The 18,947-nt window shown below is 42.7% G+C and overlaps 1 protein-coding gene across 1 annotated transcript in view; it reads right to left on the bottom strand.

Annotated features, from left to right (window-relative positions):
- Window positions 1-18,337, bottom strand: part of rnf123 (ring finger protein 123) — a gene marked incomplete at its 5' end in the record, with an annotated part of 37,404 nt that extends 19,067 nt beyond the window's left edge. Inside the window, 16 exons of the mRNA XM_034076867.2 lie at window positions 1,756-1,901; window positions 5,330-5,519; window positions 9,889-9,989; window positions 10,193-10,294; window positions 10,541-10,643; window positions 10,875-10,946; window positions 11,028-11,089; window positions 12,012-12,111; window positions 12,203-12,320; window positions 14,803-14,876; window positions 15,036-15,128; window positions 15,214-15,339; window positions 16,397-16,501; window positions 17,516-17,630; window positions 17,869-17,994; window positions 18,270-18,337. Of these exons, the coding sequence (XP_033932758.1) occupies window positions 1,756-1,901; window positions 5,330-5,519; window positions 9,889-9,989; window positions 10,193-10,294; window positions 10,541-10,643; window positions 10,875-10,946; window positions 11,028-11,089; window positions 12,012-12,111; window positions 12,203-12,320; window positions 14,803-14,876; window positions 15,036-15,128; window positions 15,214-15,339; window positions 16,397-16,501; window positions 17,516-17,630; window positions 17,869-17,994; window positions 18,270-18,337 (1,701 nt within the window). The remainder of the gene's footprint in view (window positions 1-1,755; window positions 1,902-5,329; window positions 5,520-9,888; window positions 9,990-10,192; window positions 10,295-10,540; window positions 10,644-10,874; window positions 10,947-11,027; window positions 11,090-12,011; window positions 12,112-12,202; window positions 12,321-14,802; window positions 14,877-15,035; window positions 15,129-15,213; window positions 15,340-16,396; window positions 16,502-17,515; window positions 17,631-17,868; window positions 17,995-18,269) is intronic.
- Between the last annotated feature and the right edge of the window lie 610 nt (window positions 18,338-18,947).

The raw sequence follows: 18,947 nt of genomic DNA, 5'->3' as shown, positions 1-18,947 counted from the left end.
TGCAGAGTTAGCTTTACATAATGCCTCATTTGCATATTTAAACATGTCAGACAACGTGTAATATAGACAAATACGTGTCAGTCAACATTTTTTCTCTGAAAAACGGTTTTCTGGTTATCTGTAAATATGCTAATGAGGCGTTATGTTTTGGTGAATTTAGGAGAAATCTACGGACAACAGACTCCTGGATTTGGATTTTGGAGGTTTTCCTGTCCTCGAGACTGAAATGTCTCGGATAATAAATAACCGGCTTACAGAGACTTTGGGGAGGAGATGAACCCCCAACTTCCCAAAGAATCAGCTGGTGTCAGAAAGATGTTTTTGTAAATCCTAAAACTTTGAATAAGAAGCCGCTGGACGACTTTTATTAAAACCTAAATTGCTCTCTTTTAAGTCCCTCAGTCTGCTGGGATGAGGACCAATCAGAAGCCGGGGTTTGAATAACTTCAATCATAACAACAAAACAACGAGTAATTCACAGCAGAGATGGAGACGGATAGAAATACAGTGTTCTGCTCTGATGGGTTTATTTCTAAATGAGAGAGCCAGGACAATAACAGAGGGGTCAGAGGTCAGGAGAGAGGAGGAGGAAGAAAAACATAAATAAAACATGTTGTTGTTGTTGTTGTTGTTGTTTGAATGTGACGCTTCAGAGAGGAGAGTGACTGATATTGGCTTCATGTCAACAAACATCTGGGAATCATCTCAGTTGGTTAAGCTTCTGTAAAATGTAGCGGTGTGCTGAGGATGCTCAGATTGCTCTATTCAGCCCGGGAGGAACTGAGACTTGACTTTGACTTGAATTCACTATTTTATTCAGAATTTCTTTTTTTCCTACAGAATTTTGACTTTTTTGATAACTTTTGAAATGTTTCAGAAATGTCTCAGAATGTCTACCTTTCATTCAGAATTGTAATGTTTTCTCAGAATTTGTACTTTTCTCAAAAAAAAAAATGTTGTCAATTGTTGACATTTTACAGAATTGTTTCTTTTTTGTAATTTTCTCTTTTTTTTTGTAATTTTGTATAGCTCTGGGTGTTTCTCAATGTCGAGGAAGGCTGCTCCAGAGCCACTATTTCAAGCAAACTACGTCATCGAGTGCCGCTGAAGGACTGTTCCAATGTCCAGCATACTTGGAATTCTACCAAGGCCGGCGTACTTCGTAGCGAGAAATTTCGAGGCTGCACATGTGTAGACTCTGCGGTCTTAAAATCCCCACAATGCTTTGCAGCTCAGGAGCAGCCTTCCTCGACATTGAGAAACACCCCCAGTGTCTCAGTCTGTAGGGACTTGGCCTGGGAACAAGGCACTGGCAAAATGGCTGTCCCCTTAATTCTGACTTTTCTCAGAAGACTGACATATTTTTCACATAATTTTGACTTTTTTTAAAATGTATACCATTTTCGGAACTTTGACAATTTTTAAGAGTTTAATTTTTTCTACAAAATGTTGACTTTTTCTAAGAATTTTCTAAATGTTCTCAGAATGTTTGACTTTTTCAGGATTTAGACTTTTTTGTCAGGATTTATTTATCGTAGAATTTGTACTACTTTGACCATTTTTGGCAGAATGTTGGTGTTTTCAGAATTTTTACGGAATTAATTTTTTTCTTTCAGAATTTTTACTTTTTTTCAGAATTTTTTCCTTATTTGTGAATTTCTACTATTTTCAGAGCTTAGACCACTTTTGGCAGAATGTTGCTGTTCTCAGCATTTTGACTTTTTCTGGATTTTGACTCGAGGAAGTGTCCCTGACCTTGCCCAGCTGCTGGTGGACGCTCAGGTTGTACATCATCACGATCCCGTCCACGATTTCCAGCAGAGACTTGTCAGCGATTGGCTGCTCGGACTCCTCCATCGGTCGCCCCAGCAACAGCCCGTCGTTACCATGGCTACCCTCGACTACGGGAAAGAGAGAGTGACGGGTAAATATAAAATAATATCAGAAAAAATAAATAATAAGCTGCAGCTGTAGCGGAACGAGCAGCCCTCTTCGTGATTTCAACTTGCACAAAAAAACAAGACATTTTTATTTTATTTCATTCTAATTATTTAACTGTCTGTTAGCTTGTGATCCAAATTGGAAAATAATTAAATTATCGCAGCAGCAGAAAAGCAGGAACTGCACAGGTAATTAAAAATGTAATGAATTTAAAATGAATAAAATACAAATTTGAATAAAAAAACTATAAATAAATATTGAAAAATGTAAACTGAAAAAAAATAAACATACATCCCTGTGATTTTTTTTAATAATAATTTCATTATTTTATTCGCATATAAAGTCAAAGTGTAAACATTTTGCGTTCTTACCACAAATTAGAATTTTTTTTTTTTACTCATATTGTTTATTTTTTGTTATTCAAGGAAAGCTTCAGGCTAATGAACAGCAGATGTAAAACTAGCCTCTAAGCCAGGGGTCGGCAACCCCTGGCACGCGGCACCGTAACCAGTGGCACCCTAGCAATAAGTGGAATAAGTGTGCAAAATATTTAAATTGTATTTTCGGATCCTGAACGAGACCGCCGCCAGAGCGCGTCTCCCCGCTCCCTGCAGAAGGAAGCCATGCACGCAGCGCAGCCCCGCTCTCTTTAACTCCAGGCGACTTTCTGCCGCTTTCCTCCGTGGTGCAGATCGTCTCACCACGGAGGAAAGCACTTCACTCAGTGCAGTACCCACAAGGAGCCGTACAAATGCCTCAGTGGCTGCGTGGCTGTGTCTTTAGGTGAAAGCCCGGTGGCGATCTGCTCATCTCTCATGGAAATAACATGCTACACAGGGGCGGACTGGCCATCTGTGTGTTGCGCCTTCCTGCCGGCTCCCAGACCGTAGTCGAGGAGGGGATGACTCTCTGTCGTCTCCCAGGGCAGGAGCAACGAGCTTCAGGTTCAATAACCCACTTTAGCTTCAATGACTGGAGAGAGGCGAGCTCTTCTTGGGAGGCCGTTTATTTAGTTCTTCTGTTTCACAAAATAAAGACCTCTGTTTTTCTGCTGCCTCGTTTCACTTCCAGAAACATACACACGCTTACTCACTCACTCACTCACTCACACCAGGGTTTCCGCTAGGATTTTTTCTCGCCGGTCAAATGTCCGGGCAGAATTTATTTTACCGGACTAATTTGAAACTTACCGTGTGTCATATTTCAATAATAATAATAATAGTTGTGTAGCAGAGTTTCCGTCCCCCGTAAAACTCAGTTCACGGGGCTCATTTTTATATCGCTTCAGTTTATAACAGATCGAAAAATTCTGATTCATTTTTCAATAAATGATTCCACAAACAACAAACAACATAATTATTACATTCAAACAAACTACTTGTAGTAGATAACGTACATTATTCAGAAGTTTACATCAACTTTGAATAATAACACGGGAGAAACGGATCCTCTCTCTCCCTCCCTCTCTCTCCCTCTCTCTCTCTCCCTCCCTCTCTCTCTCTCTCTCTCCCTCCCTCTCCCTCTCTCTCTCTCCTCTCTCTCTCCCTCTCTCTCTCCTGACAGCCCGTCAGTTTCTCATGCAGCTCCTGCAGCCCGCTAAACAGAGGGCGGGGCTTCAGGTGATCATGCAGAGCTGCGTGTCTCGGTCAGACTCAGCAGCTGATCTGATCTCTCTCTCGCGTCCGGTTACACTTCACTCGCGTTTATGTACATATGGATCAGATGCAGCTCTCCTGATCGGCCTTTATAGAGAGCACCGATCAAACTATTAAGAGTGAATATCGGCCGATAATGACCGGCGGCCGATCGATCGGAGCCTCCCTAATTATTACCAGACATGTTGACCGGCAGGTTTTGAATTTACCGGTTTTTTATAAATTTTACCAGCTAAAAACCGGTAATTACCGGCTAACGGAAACCCTGACACACACCCACCCACACACACACACACACTTTATTTTTGATCATAGATATTGTGTTTTTCATCCAATTGCCTCAAGACCTTATGACCAGTATACATACAGTATGTATACAGTATATATACTGTATATATACACAGAGCTGCGATTGGCCCGTCCGAGCATATAGTATATATACTGTATATATACTATATATATACAGTATATATACTATATATATATACATATATATAGTATATATACAGTATATATACTATATATATACATATATATAGTATATATACTGTATATATACTATATATATACTATATATACTGTGTATATACTATATATATATATATATATATATATCACTGTATATGTATATATACTAGGGATGTAACGATACCAAAAACTCACGGTACGGTATTTATCGCGATATTGAATAATAAAGGCATTTTTTTTTTAAATTATTTTAAAGTGTCAAAAACAAAGTGACAGACTGGAACAAGAAAACCAGTAGTCACTCACTCGGCATCATCAGACAGGTTTTTAGGAATATGAGAATGTCCACACTTCCAGGTATTTAGAAGCTGGGATGTTTGGGCGTTTACAATATCCCCTGCTCTGGAAACAACTCTCTCGCTTGGTACTGATGTTGCTGGTACTGATGTTGCTGGTACTGATGTTGCTGGTACTGATGTTGCTGGGACAGCAGTGGTCGCGTTAACCGAATATTTTATTTAACAATGACGGAAAAATCTGAAAGCAGTCTGTCATTTTGACAGATTAGAACAAACTCGGAACCTCGCCAACGTTTCCCCGCAGCGAGGCTCTGGTGTTATGCCGTGTTATGCTGCCCTCCAAAAGGAAATGATATAGTTTCCAACCCGTACTTTGCCGTACAGATCAATACATGTCCCGCGAGGTGCAGACCCGACGGGTAATAAGGGATTATGACGGACATTTTACGATCGTGTCTGTCAAAATGACGGACAGGAAAAAAGTCTGACGCCACCTCAGTGGGACGGAGAGACATGCTTTGGCCATGGGTGACAGCAGTGGGTCAAACTGTGCGTTGTCTCTCCACCACTTCAAAAACAATACCGTTTTTGCCACGAAGGTGAGGCTTATTGACAGAGATATAATATCCTGTTGCTACTTTTCAACGTCTTTAGGTGTGTACATGTAGCCCTGTAAATACCATGTACTCTTGTGTTCTGTTGTGTTATGTTCATGTTGTAACCTACTTGCTGCCATGTTGGACAGGACTCTCTTGTAAAAGAGATCGATGATCTCAATGGGACCACCTGGTTCAATAAAGGTTTAAAAAAAAGAAGTGTTTAAAAAAAATCCCGGTAGATTTTGTCAGTCTCACGACGGTATTGGGACGTTTATTTACCGCGATATATCTTTACATCCCTAATATATACTGTATATATACTATATATATATATACAGTATATATAAAGTATATCTTTATGACTCACTGTCGTCCTCTGTGCGCTGCTCCACGGCCAGCGTCCTGACCTTGACCTTCTCGGGCTGGCTCAGAGGTCGTCTGGGGGTCATCAGGCTGACGGCCGCGGTGCTCAGGAAGCGATTGGCCCGTCCGAGCGTTGGAGAGCTGAGCCAGCTGGGCCGGGCCAGCGCCCCCCCCACCGCTGCGCCAAACGGCCGCTGACAGGAGGACACACCAGGGATAACACACTCGTCAGTATCAGGGATAACACACTCGTCAGTATCAGGGATAACACACTCGTCAGTATCAGGGATAACACACTCGTCAGTATCAGGGATAACACACGTCAGTATCAGGGATAACACACTCGTTAGTATCAGGGATAACACACACGTCAGTATCAGGGATAACACACGTCAGTATCAGGGATAACACACTCGTCAGTATCAGGGATAACACACACGTCAGTATCAGGGATAACACACTCGTCAGTATCAGGGATAACACACTCGTTAGTATCAGGGATAACACACTCGTTAGTATCAGGGATAACACACGTCAGTATCAGGGATAACACACGTCAGTATCAGGGATAACACACTCGTCAGTATCAGGGATAACACACTCGTCAGTATCAGGGATAACACACTCGTCAGTATCAGGGATAACACACTCGTCAGTATCAGGGATAACACACTAGTCAGTATCAGGGATAACACACTCGTCAGTATCAGGGATAACACACTCGTCAGTATCAGGGATAACACACGTCAGTATCAGGTATAACACACTCGTCAGTATCAGGGATAACACACACGTCAGTATCAGGGATAACACACTCGTCAGTATCAGGGATAACACACTCGTCAGTATCAGGGATAACACACTCGTCAGTATCAGGGATAACACACTCGTTAGTATCAGGGATAACACACCCGTCAGTATCAGGGATAACACACTCGTCAGTATCAGGGATAACACACTCGTCAGTATCAGGGATAACACACTCGTTAGTATCAGGGATAACACACACGTCAGTATCAGGGATAACACACTCGTTAGTATCAGGGATAACACACTCGTTAGTATCAGGGATAACACACGTCAGTATCAGGGATAACACACGTCAGTATCAGGGATAACACACGTCAGTATCAGGGATAACACACTCGTTAGTATCAGGGATAACACACTCGTCAGTATCAGGGATAACACACTCGTCAGTTTCAGGGATAACACACTTGTCAGTATCAGGGATAACACACTCGTCAGTATCAGGGATAACACATGTCAGTATCAGGGATAACACATGTCAGTATCAGGGATAACACACTCGTCAGTATCAGGGATAACACACTCGTCAGTATCAGGGATAACACACTCGTCAGTATCAGGGATAACACACTCGTCAGTATCAGGGATAACACATGTCAGTATCAGGGATAACACACGTCAGTATCAGGGATAACACACGTCAGTATCAGGGATAACACACTCGTCAGTATCAGGGATAACACATGTCAGTATCAGGGATAACACATGTCAGTATCAGGGATAACACATGTCAGTATCAGGGATAACACACTCGTCAGTATCAGGGATAACACACTCGTCAGTATCAGGGATAACACACGTCAGTATCAGGGATAACACACGTCAGTATCAGGGATAACACACTCGTCAGTATCAGGGATAACACACTCGTCAGTATCAGGGATAACACACGTCAGTATCAGGGATAACACACTCGTCAGTATCAGGGATAACACACTCGTCAGTATCAGGGATAACACACTCGTTAGTATCAGGGATAACACACCCGTCAGTATCAGGGATAACACACTCGTCAGTATCAGGGATAACACACTCGTCAGTATCAGGGATAACACACTCGTTAGTATCAGGGATAACACACACGTCAGTATCAGGGATAACACACTCGTTAGTATCAGGGATAACACACTCGTTAGTATCAGGGATAACACACTCGTTAGTATCAGGGATAACACACGTCAGTATCAGGGATAACACACGTCAGTATCAGGGATAACACACGTCAGTATCAGGGATAACACACGTCAGTATCAGGGATAACACACTCGTCAGTATCAGGGATAACACACTCGTCAGTTTCAGGGATAACACACTTGTCAGTATCAGGGATAACACACTCGTCAGTATCAGGGATAACACATGTCAGTATCAGGGATAACACACTCGTCAGTATCAGGGATAACACACTCGTCAGTATCAGGGATAACACACTCGTCAGTATCAGGGATAACACACTCGTCAGTATCAGGGATAACACATGTCAGTATCAGGGATAACACACTCGTCAGTATCAGGGATAACACACTTGTCAGTATCAGGGATAACACACTCGTCAGTATCAGGGATAACACACTCGTCAGTATCAGGGATAACACACTCGTCAGTATCAGGGATAACACACGTCAGTATCAGGGATAACACACGTCAGTATCAGGGATAACACACTCGTTAGTATCAGGGATAACACACACGTCAGTATCAGGGATAACACACGTCAGTATCAGGGATAACACACTCGTCAGTATCAGGGATAACACACACGTCAGTATCAGGGATAACACACTCGTCAGTATCAGGGATAACACACTCGTCAGTATCAGGGATAACACACTCGTTAGTATCAGGGATAACACACTCGTTAGTATCAGGGATAACACACGTCAGTATCAGGGATAACACACGTCAGTATCAGGGATAACACACTCGTCAGTATCAGGGATAACACATGTCAGTATCAGGGATAACACATGTCAGTATCAGGGATAACACACTCGTTAGTATCAGGGATAACACACTCGTCAGTATCAGGGATAACACACTCGTCAGTATCAGGGATAACACACGTCAGTATCAGGGATAACACACTCGTCAGTATCAGGGATAACACACGTCAGTATCAGGGATAACACACTCGTCAGTATCAGGGATAACACACGTCAGTATCAGGGATAACACACTCGTTAGTATCAGGGATAACACACTCGTCAGTATCAGGGATAACACACTCGTTAGTATCAGGGATAACACACACGTCAGTATCAGGGATAACACACTCGTCAGTATCAGGGATAACACACTCGTCAGTATCAGGGATAACACACTCGTTAGTATCAGGGATAACACACTCGTTAGTATCAGGGATAACACACGTCAGTATCAGGGATAACACACGTCAGTATCAGGGATAACACATGTCAGTATCAGGGATAACACATGTCAGTATCAGGGATAACACATGTCAGTATCAGGGATAACACACTCGTTAGTATCAGGGATAACACACTCGTCAGTATCAGGGATAACACACTCGTCAGTATCAGGGATAACACACGTCAGTATCAGGGATAACACACTCGTCAGTATCAGGGATAACACACGTCAGTATCAGGGATAACACACTCGTCAGTATCAGGGATAACACACGTCAGTATCAGGGATAACACACTCGTCAGTATCAGGGATAACACACTCGTCAGTATCAGGGATAACACACTCGTCAGTATCAGGGATAACACACTCGTCAGTATCAGGGATAACACACTCGTCAGTATCAGGGATAACACACACGTCAGTATCAGGGATAACACACTCGTTAGTATCAGGGATAACACACTCGTCAGTATCAGGGATAACACACACGTCAGTATCAGGGATAACACACTCGTTAGTATCAGGGATAACACACTCGTCAGTATCAGGGATAACACACTCGTTAGTATCAGGGATAACACACTCGTCAGTATCAGGGATAACACACTCGTCAGTATCAGGGATAACACACTCGTTAGTATCAGGGATAACACACTCGTCAGTATCAGGGATAACACACTCGTTAGTATCAGGGATAACACACACGTCAGTATCAGGGATAACACACGTCAGTATCAGGGATAACACACTCGTCAGTATCAGGGATAACACACTCGTCAGTATCAGGGATAACACACTCGTCAGTATCAGGGATAACACACTCGTTAGTATCAGGGATAACATATCCATTACAAATACATGATATTTAATAATTTAATAATTTAATAATAATAATAATGAACTAATATCAGGAATACCAATGTTTTACAAAAACTTTAATATCAGGAATAACTAGAGCTAGAAAAAGCATATATATATAAAATATTTATTTAATCCCTTTTCTATTTGAGTGTTTAGTTTTTTATAGTGGAAAATAAGTAATTATAATAATAACAATGGTAATAAAAACTTGCTCAAGGGCACCACGGCAGGGCAGGAGGTGAACTGGGACCTCTCCAAGTAGCAGTCCACACTCCATATTTAGGTCTGTTCGGGGACTTGAACCGGCGACCCTGCGGCTCCCAGTCCATGCCCCTACTGACTGAGCCCCTGCTCTTCTATTTTCAAAACAAGCTTAGTCTTGAACTCTCTGTTCGGAATTTTATTTTGAAAAATAAGCCTCGTCCTTTTGCAACATTAAAGTTAATTTTACAATAATGCATTAATAAATAATAAACCACTAATAATAACTACAACAACACAATAATAATAATATATAGAGACCTGTGCCGCTCCGCTCTCCTCGTCCTCGTCCAGGTCGTCCATGGACGACGCCTGGATCTCTGCCGGGTCGATGATGATGTTCGCTTTACTCGCAAGATCATCTGCAACACAATATTAATATGAATACATGTATTACTTTCAAACATTTCAGTTCCACCCAGGAGGAGTCAAGTCAGAAGCACCATACAAACATTTATATTTCATGTTGTGTATTCTATAGATACTTTATTGATATACGTCTTGTACTGCAGATATGTTCATTGAGATCAACAAAATAAACACACACACACACACACACACACACCTTTGAGGGACTTCTTGAGGTGTGACAGCAGCCCTCCCAGCCTCTGAAGGTCGAAGTAATCCACCTTCCCGTTGTAGAAGAGCTGGGGGGGGACGTAGGCCTCTGGGGGGGGGGGGGGGGGCATGAGATGCATTCATTACATCGTCATTAGAGAAAATGCAGGAATTCATTTTCATTTCAAATGTTCAAAAATAATGTCTTGTTTCGACGTCTGCAGTTTGTGACTTGTGAGGGTTACATATGAATAAATGTGTGTCTGAGTGTGTACATTCTTCCAAATGTACAATTTTTATATTAATAATAATAACAATAATAATAATAATAATAATAATAATAAAGTGTGTGTACCCTCGCTCTGGCGCCGGCCCTCGTCCCAACTCATCCTGACGGCCGTGATGAGGCGGTGCAGAAAACACACCATGTACTCCGGAGGACACAGAGCCGTGGGGTGCTGCAACACACACACACACACACACACACACACACACACACACACACACACACACACACACACACACACACACACACACACACACACACACACACACACACACACACACACACACACACACACACACACACACACACACACACACACACACACACACACACACACACACACAGTCAGAGGCCCAGTGTGTGTGCGTGTGTGTTTAATAAGGCGTCAGACAGCAGGACTCACCCCTCTGTTGCTGGCGTTCTCCTGCAGGAACTTCCTGAACTTGTTGAGGAAGATGTAACGCGAGGCTTCTCCCTGAAACACACACACACACGTGAGCTGTGTTTTCAAAGAACGAGAGAACATGTAATAAATATATATCTTTAGTGAAGGTACCGTGGTTTTGTCTTTGTTGTTGAGCAGCAGCTTCAGGATCTGAACCTGCAGCTCCTCCACCACTGAGACCACCAGGAAATACAAAATAAATGGATTTTAATTATTTTCTTTTTGTGTCAAACATTAAAATAAAAAAATTCAATTGAAGTTCCATTTTGAACCAAAGTGACACATTTGTATTTATTTTTTAATTAAGTTCAGATGAAATATAAAGATATATTTTGAATCCAGGTGATTTATGTGCAAACATCTTAATTCGAGGAATAATTCAAATGCATAATATTCACATAACATTTCATATTAAAGGGGACCTATCATGCAAAATGCACTTGATGTCTTTTCTACATAAAGATGTGTCCCGACATACGGCCCAACCCATCGTCTCCGGATACAGTCGCAGCTGTGTGTCTGTGCCTCCAGCAGGATGTCTGCGGGAGGCTTAGAGTAAAGTTGTTATATATATATATAATACATATAATGGCACTGTTCTAACACTTAAGAAAGAACATGTCAAGCTATGTGCTGTATGAGAAACAATGCGCGGCGTGTTTTGGGAGTAGTATGCTCTGCGGTTACATTAGCAAGCATGCTAACAGTCAGAGCTAACGTTGCAGGCTACTGGAGAGAATATGTGTCACGTAATGTCCTTGTGGCGAGAGAGAAAGGTTTGAGCTCCAAACTGTTTCAGAAATAAAGCTTGAAGTGGTTAGGAGCATAACGTGGCATTTAATCACCACAGTGTCTAGCCGGTAGCAGGGGAAAGCTGCCGGCTTTGCAACAGGGCTGCAATAGAGGGGTTTGAGCCGTATGAGCCATGGCTACGACACTTCACAGACGTGTTTTGGTTTGGCCCTACAACATATGTTTCCAATATAGCATAATAGGTCCACTTTAAATAAAGTGAAAAATATAATGATAATAAATATAATAATAAATATAACAATACTTATAATAATGATAATAATAACAAAAATAATAACAGACCTTCGATCCTCTTCTTCAGCCTCTGGCAGCCTCTCTCGTACGCTCGTCGTCTCAAACGCTCATCGGCACTTTCATCGCTCGGCTCGCGCTCATCCTTACCCTGAGAGATAATCATTAATAACATCATCATCAATAAAGATGTGTGTGCGTGTGCGTGTGCGTGTGTGTGTGTGTGTGTGTGTGTGTGTTACCTCCTTATCAAAGTGTGTAGGCCACCATGTTGTAGGGATCAGCTCCTCTAGCCCCGCCTCCTTCACTCTGAGAGGGGTTTTAATGTAGAAGAAGACCACGGAGCGGAGGACGTCAAACGTGAGTCAGTTAGGGACAATAACTGAAATACTACTAAAATAATACTCTGAATACTAATATAATACTACTACTGTAATACTACAATAATACTCTGAATACTAATATAATACTACTACTGTAATACTACAATAATACTCTGAATACTAATATAATACTACTACTGTAATACTACAATAATACTCTGAATACTAATATAATACTACTACTGTAATACTACAATAATACTCTGAATACTAATATAATACTACTACTGTAATACTACAATAATACTCTGAATACTAATATAATACTACTACTGTAATACTACAATAATACTCTGAATACTAATATAATACTACTACTGTAATACTACAATAATACTCTGAATACTAATATAATACTACTACTGTAATACTACAATAATACTCTCTACAGTAATACTCTGAATACTACTGCAGTAATTCTACAATAATACTATCAATACTACTCAGAGGTCGCGTTAACCGAATATTTTCCGCCTATGAAGGATTTTTTTTAACAATGACGGAAAAATCTGAAAGCCGTCCGTCATTTTGACGGATTAGAACAAACTCGGAACAGCGCCAAAGTTTCCCCGCAGCGAGGCTCCGTGTCATGCCGTGTCATGCCGTGTCATGCCGTGTTATGCCGTGTCATGCCGTGTCATGCCGTGTCATGCCGTGTCATGCCGTGTTATGCCGTGTCATGCCGTGTCATGCCGTGTTATGCCGTGTCATGCCGTGTCATGCCGTGTCATGCCGTGTCATGCCGTGTTATGCCGTGTCATGCCGTGTCATGCCGTGTCATGCCGTGTCATGCCGTGTCATGCCGTGTCATGCCGTGTTATGCCGTGTTATGCCGTCCAAAAAGGAAATTATACCGTTTCCAAACCTAACTTTGCCGAACAGATAATTGAAATGTTTGAGTTTTTGCTTTACGCTGTGCGTGCTCCCGCGAGGTGCAGAGGTGCAGTGGGCATGCATAACACGGCGCTAACAGTTCACGAGGCACCCCCCCCCCCCGTTGACAGTTCCCCCCCGGCAGAGTTGCTTACAGGCCGACGGGTAATAATGGAATAATGACGGACAGCGAAAAAGTCTAGCACAACCTCTGATACTACTACTATAATACTATCAATCAGAGGTGGGACCAAGTCATTGTTTTGCAAGTCCAAGTCAAGTCTCAAGTCTTTGCGCTCAAGTTCAAGTCAAGTCCTAAACGTTGACAAAACGAGTCATAAACAAGACATTATGTGTTTTTCACCAAATGTAATGACATCGATCAACAGAATAATACTTAATAATCAAACCGCTCTTTATTAGTCACATTAATAATTTAATAATCCATTTTCTCTCTGCTGGTAAAGTAACACGTTTTTTTCTATTTGAAGAGGGATCAGTGAGGTGAGGCTACCGTGACGGTTTGATTCAGAAGGAGTTTAAGTTTAAGATCCCTGATGTTGAGGTGACAGAATGTTTATCACTGTGTGCAACATGTTGTGAGGGACCCACTATCTATCTGTATGCCAGGGATAATGTGCAGCCAGGCGGTCTCTATGGGGAAGAGAACACCTGCATCTACATCCCTCTGCCTGTGGTACTTTAACTATATTTTGATGCTAATACTTTTGTACTTTTACTTGTAACATTTTGAATGCAGGACTTTTTATTGTAACCGAGTATTCCTACACTCTGGTACTTTTGTACTCAAGTACAAGATCTGAAATTCTCCCACCTCTGACAGTACATCCTGAGTGGTTACCAAAATAAAGGTAACCAAAAAAGGTTATTTTCATTTTACAAATCCTGCCCTCAGCTCTGCGTTCCCCAGTATCACTGAAAAGCAGCAGACGCTGCTTCTTTTTTCGGTTTTTGCTCATTTCTTGACTTTTTCCGACGCACTTGCATTTAAATCCGTCTCCCCGTCGCTCTGTGCAGCTGGCCTGTACCACTACACCTGCTGTGCCCCCCACCCTTCTTTCGCATAATGGTATGATCCTAGTGTGTCCTCGCATATGATTGGCCGCATGGTGGCCCAGCTAAATAAAGGCCCGCCCCTGCCTGCAAGGATTCTCAGCAAGAGTAGGAGCGGCTGGAGATTCTGCTCTCCCCGACGGGAGTCTGCTCTTCTAGCGGCAGCTCGCGGTCGGCGTGTTGGAGACCTCTGAATTAAATGATCAAGTCACCTCAAGTCAGAAGGCTCGAGTCCAAGTCAAGTCCCGAGTCATTGGTGTTCAAGTCCAAGTCAAGTCGCAAGTGTTTTGTGATTTTGTCAAGTCGAGTCTCAAGTCATCAAATTGGTGACTCGAGTCTGATTCGAGTCCAAGTCATGTGACTCGAGTCCACACCTCTGCTATCAATACTACTGCAGTACTACTCTGAAATACTACAACAACAATACTCTAATGCACTACTACAGTAGTACTCTGAAGTTCTACAATATAACCCTTAGACCCTAGCACAATATGACAGTATTTGGAGGATATAGCACGTTGTTGAGCAGGTACTTCCTGGACTTCTCGTGGTTCAGGACGGCTGTGGTGAGGCGCAGGTAGTGGATCTGAAACACACACACACACAGTTAAATATACTCATCAAACTGTGTACTCTGTGTTTTTGTACACACGTGAGGTATTTAAAAAAACTGAATAAATGTTCTCCTGAGAGTGAGTGAGTGAGTGAGTGTGTGTGTGTGTGTGTGTGTGTGTGTGAGTGTTACCTGGAAGCCCAGGTCTGGGATGATGGGGGAGAAACGATAAGCTCTGAGCAGAGACATCATCAGCTGCTTCAGACACTCGCTGACCTCATAGTCCTGCAGGGGGAAACAATATGAACAACGTTGAAATAGAACTGAGGAATCTGATGGAAAATAAAGCTGTTTAACTTTATTTCTGTACCTCCATCAGCAGCCAGAACAGATCCAGGAGCTGCTGGATGAGAGGGTGCTCGTCCACAGAGCCCCCCCCCTCCAGGATGCCCAGCAGGAAGTTCATCAGCACGTCCTCCACCAGGTACACTTTACACTGTAAGAAATACAGGCATTAGGTACACCTTACACTGTAAGAAATACAGGCATTAGGTACACCTTACACTGTAAGAAATACAGGCATTAGGTACACCTTACACTGTAAGAAATACAGGCATTAGGTACACCTTACACTGTAAGAAATACAGGCATTAGGTACACCTTACACTGTAAGAAATACAGGCATTAGGTACACCTTACACTGTAAGAAATACAGGCATTAGGTACACTTTACACTGTAAGAAATACGAGCATTAGGTACACCTTACACTGTAAGAAATACAGGCATTAGGTACACCTTACACTGTAAGAAATACAGGCATTAGGTACACTTTACACTGTAAGAAATACAGGCATTAGGTACACCTTACACTGTAAGAAATACAGGCATTAGGTACACCTTACACTGTAAGAAATACAGGCATTAGGTACACCTTACACTGTAAGAAATACAGGCATTAGGTACACCTTACACTGTAAGAAATACAGGCATTAGGTACACTTTACACTGTAAGAAATACAGGCATTAGGTACACTTTACACTGTAAGAAATACAGGCATTAGGTACACTTTACACTGTAAGAAATACAGGCATTAGGTACACCTTACACTGTAAGAAATACAGGCATTAGGTACACTTTACACTGTAAGAAATACAGGCATTAGGTACACCTGACACTGTAAGAAATACAGGCATTAGGTACACCTTACACTGTAAGAAATACAGGCATTAGGTACACTTTACACAACAGGTGCACACTTAGTGCCGTTCTAGTTTAAGCCACCAGATGGAGCCAAAGCGCTGTGATGTTTTTACAGACATCCAGAACACTGTTATTTCCACCTTGAACATTTGTTTATACTCTGGAACCATGTGATAGTTATAAATACTAAATATTTTGTACATTATTATGATAACAGTATAATTATTTTGGTTAATTTACCGCTTTTAATTAACTAATGTCAGAGAACTTGTTTCTTTCATTAATTCATGAGTTTGATTTTACTCTGGAAGCAAGTGAACTTTGTGCCTCTTCACACACTCTTCCTCTCACCATGAGTGGAGCGAAGTGGTTGAAGATGTGAGCGAGAGTGACGAGGACGGTGGGTTCTCCGTGAAGCCTCCAACCTGTGAATTCCCTCTCCAGCAGACGCTCCTCCTGCGCGCACGCACACACACACACACACACACACACACACACACACACACACACACACACACACACACACACACACACACACACACACACACACACACACACACACACACACACACACACACACACACACACACACACACACACACACACACACACACACACACACACACACACACACACACACACACACACACACACACACACACACACACACACACACACACACACACACACACACACACACACACACACACACACACACACACACACACACACACACACACACACACACACACACACACACACCAGAGAGAGCATCATTAGGAGACAGCAACAGGAAGTTTCCATTCACCAGGTTGACAGTTTGATCTAAATCAACATCCAAGGTCTCCCAGCTGCAGCTGTGAACATGACAGGATGTGTGATGACCTAGTAGAGCATCAGGACTGCTTGAGGCAGATGATAGCTCTGTGATGAACATGATGACTCAGCCTCTATGGAGAGAGACATCAAGCATGCTCATTTCTGACGTGGAGCTAATCTGAAGTAAACATTGAAGACTGCTTTCTGTTCCTCCATCTTGTGACTGTGTGACTCCCTCTCTTGATATCAGCATGTGAAGGACACTGTTCAGGAACTAGTCTCTGTATGTGATGACTCCTTCCATGTGAAGGACACTGTTCAGGAACTAGTCTCTGTATGTGATGACTCCTTCCATGTGAAGGACACTGCTCAGGAACTAGTCTCTGTATGTGATGACTCCTTCCATGTGAAGGACACTGCTCAGGAACTAGTCTCTGTATGTGATGACTCCTTCCATGCGAAGGACACTGCTCAGGAACTAGTCTCTGTATGTGATGACTCCTTCCATGCGAAGGACACTGCTCAGGAACTAGTCTCTGTATGTGATGACTCCTTCCCTCTGGAGAGGATCCCAGATACATGGGTCCTGAGGTGAAGCTAAGCCGGGGACCAGGGAGAGTTCTCTAACAGTCCCTCAGGTGAGGTTCCTACCTGGGTATCGATGGAGGTGGAGAGAACGGTCTTGATGAATCCCAGCAGCTTGTTAGCCTTCATCAGGTCTGCAGTGGGGGGGTTCTGCAGCGGCAGGTAGCCCTCCACTGGATACGTGACCCCGTTAAGGAGAAACACAGCCAACAGGAAACACACTTCACAATAAAGGTGCAGGGTACACAGAGAGGTGTGTGTATATATATATGTGTGTGTGTGTGTGTGTGTGTGTGTGTGTGTGTGTGTGTGTGTGTGTGTGTGTGTGTGTGTGTGTGTGTGTGTGTGTGTGTGTGTGTGTGTGTGTGTGTGTGTGTGTGTGTGTGTGTGTGTGTGTGTGTGTGTGTGTGTAAGGATATCTGAGAGGTCTGCTGCCAAAGTTAAACGCCACGGACTCTTTGAAGGAGAGGCTGATGGCCGGGAAGTACGCCACGCCAGGACCCGTCTTAATGTTGGTGAACGCTGTTCCCAGAGACTGGCCGTTCCTACACACACACACACACACACACACACACACACACACACACACACACACACACACACACACACACACACACACACACACACACACACACACACACACACACACACACACACACACACACACACACACACACACACACACACACACACACCACCACAGTTAAACATCTTATAATGCGTATTCAAACCCTCCTTTCAGAAGGATCTCAAGTCTCAAATGTTTCTGGTATTGAGATGTTTGTATATTTTCTGTTTAGTTTTTAGTTTGTTGTCTCACAGGCAGAAGGTGATGGTTCCCTCGTCGAGGTCGATCAGACAGCTGACGATGTCCCCCGCCGCCCACGACTGAAGACAAGAAGACAGAGAGACATGAAAACAGAGAGACAGAGAGACAAGAAAACAGAGAGACGAGAGACAGAGAGACAAGAAAACAGAGAGACATGAAAACAGAGAGACAGAGAGACAAGAAAAGAGAGAGACAAGAAAACAGAGAGACAGAGAGACAAGAAAACAGAGAGACAAGAAAACAGAAAGACAGAGAGACAAGAAAACAGAGAGACAAGAAAACAGAGAGACAAGAAAACAAGAAAACAGAGAGACAAGAAAACAGAGAGACAGAGAGACAAGAAAACAGAGAGACAAGAAAACAGAGAGACAGAGAGACAAGAAAACAGAGAGACAGAGAGACAAGAAAACAGAGAGACAAGAAAACAGAGAGACAGAGAGACAAGAAAACAGAGAGACATGAAAACAGAGAGACAGAGAGACAAGAAAACAGAGAGACAAGAAGACAGAGAGACATGAAAACAGAGAGACAAGAAAACAGAGAGACAAGAAAACAGAGAGACATGAAGACAGAGAGACAAGAAAACAGAGAGACATGAAGACAGAGAGACATGAAAACAGAGAGACAAGAAAACAGAGAGACAAGAAAACAGAGAGACATGAAGACAGA

This window comes from Pseudochaenichthys georgianus, unplaced genomic scaffold (assembly GCF_902827115.2).
Source record: "Pseudochaenichthys georgianus unplaced genomic scaffold, fPseGeo1.2 scaffold_1084_arrow_ctg1, whole genome shotgun sequence".
In the NCBI taxonomy this organism is placed as follows: Eukaryota; Metazoa; Chordata; class Actinopteri; order Perciformes; family Channichthyidae; genus Pseudochaenichthys; species Pseudochaenichthys georgianus.
The sequence above is the reverse complement of the archived record's forward strand: the minus strand, read 5'-3'. Positions and strand labels throughout refer to the sequence as shown.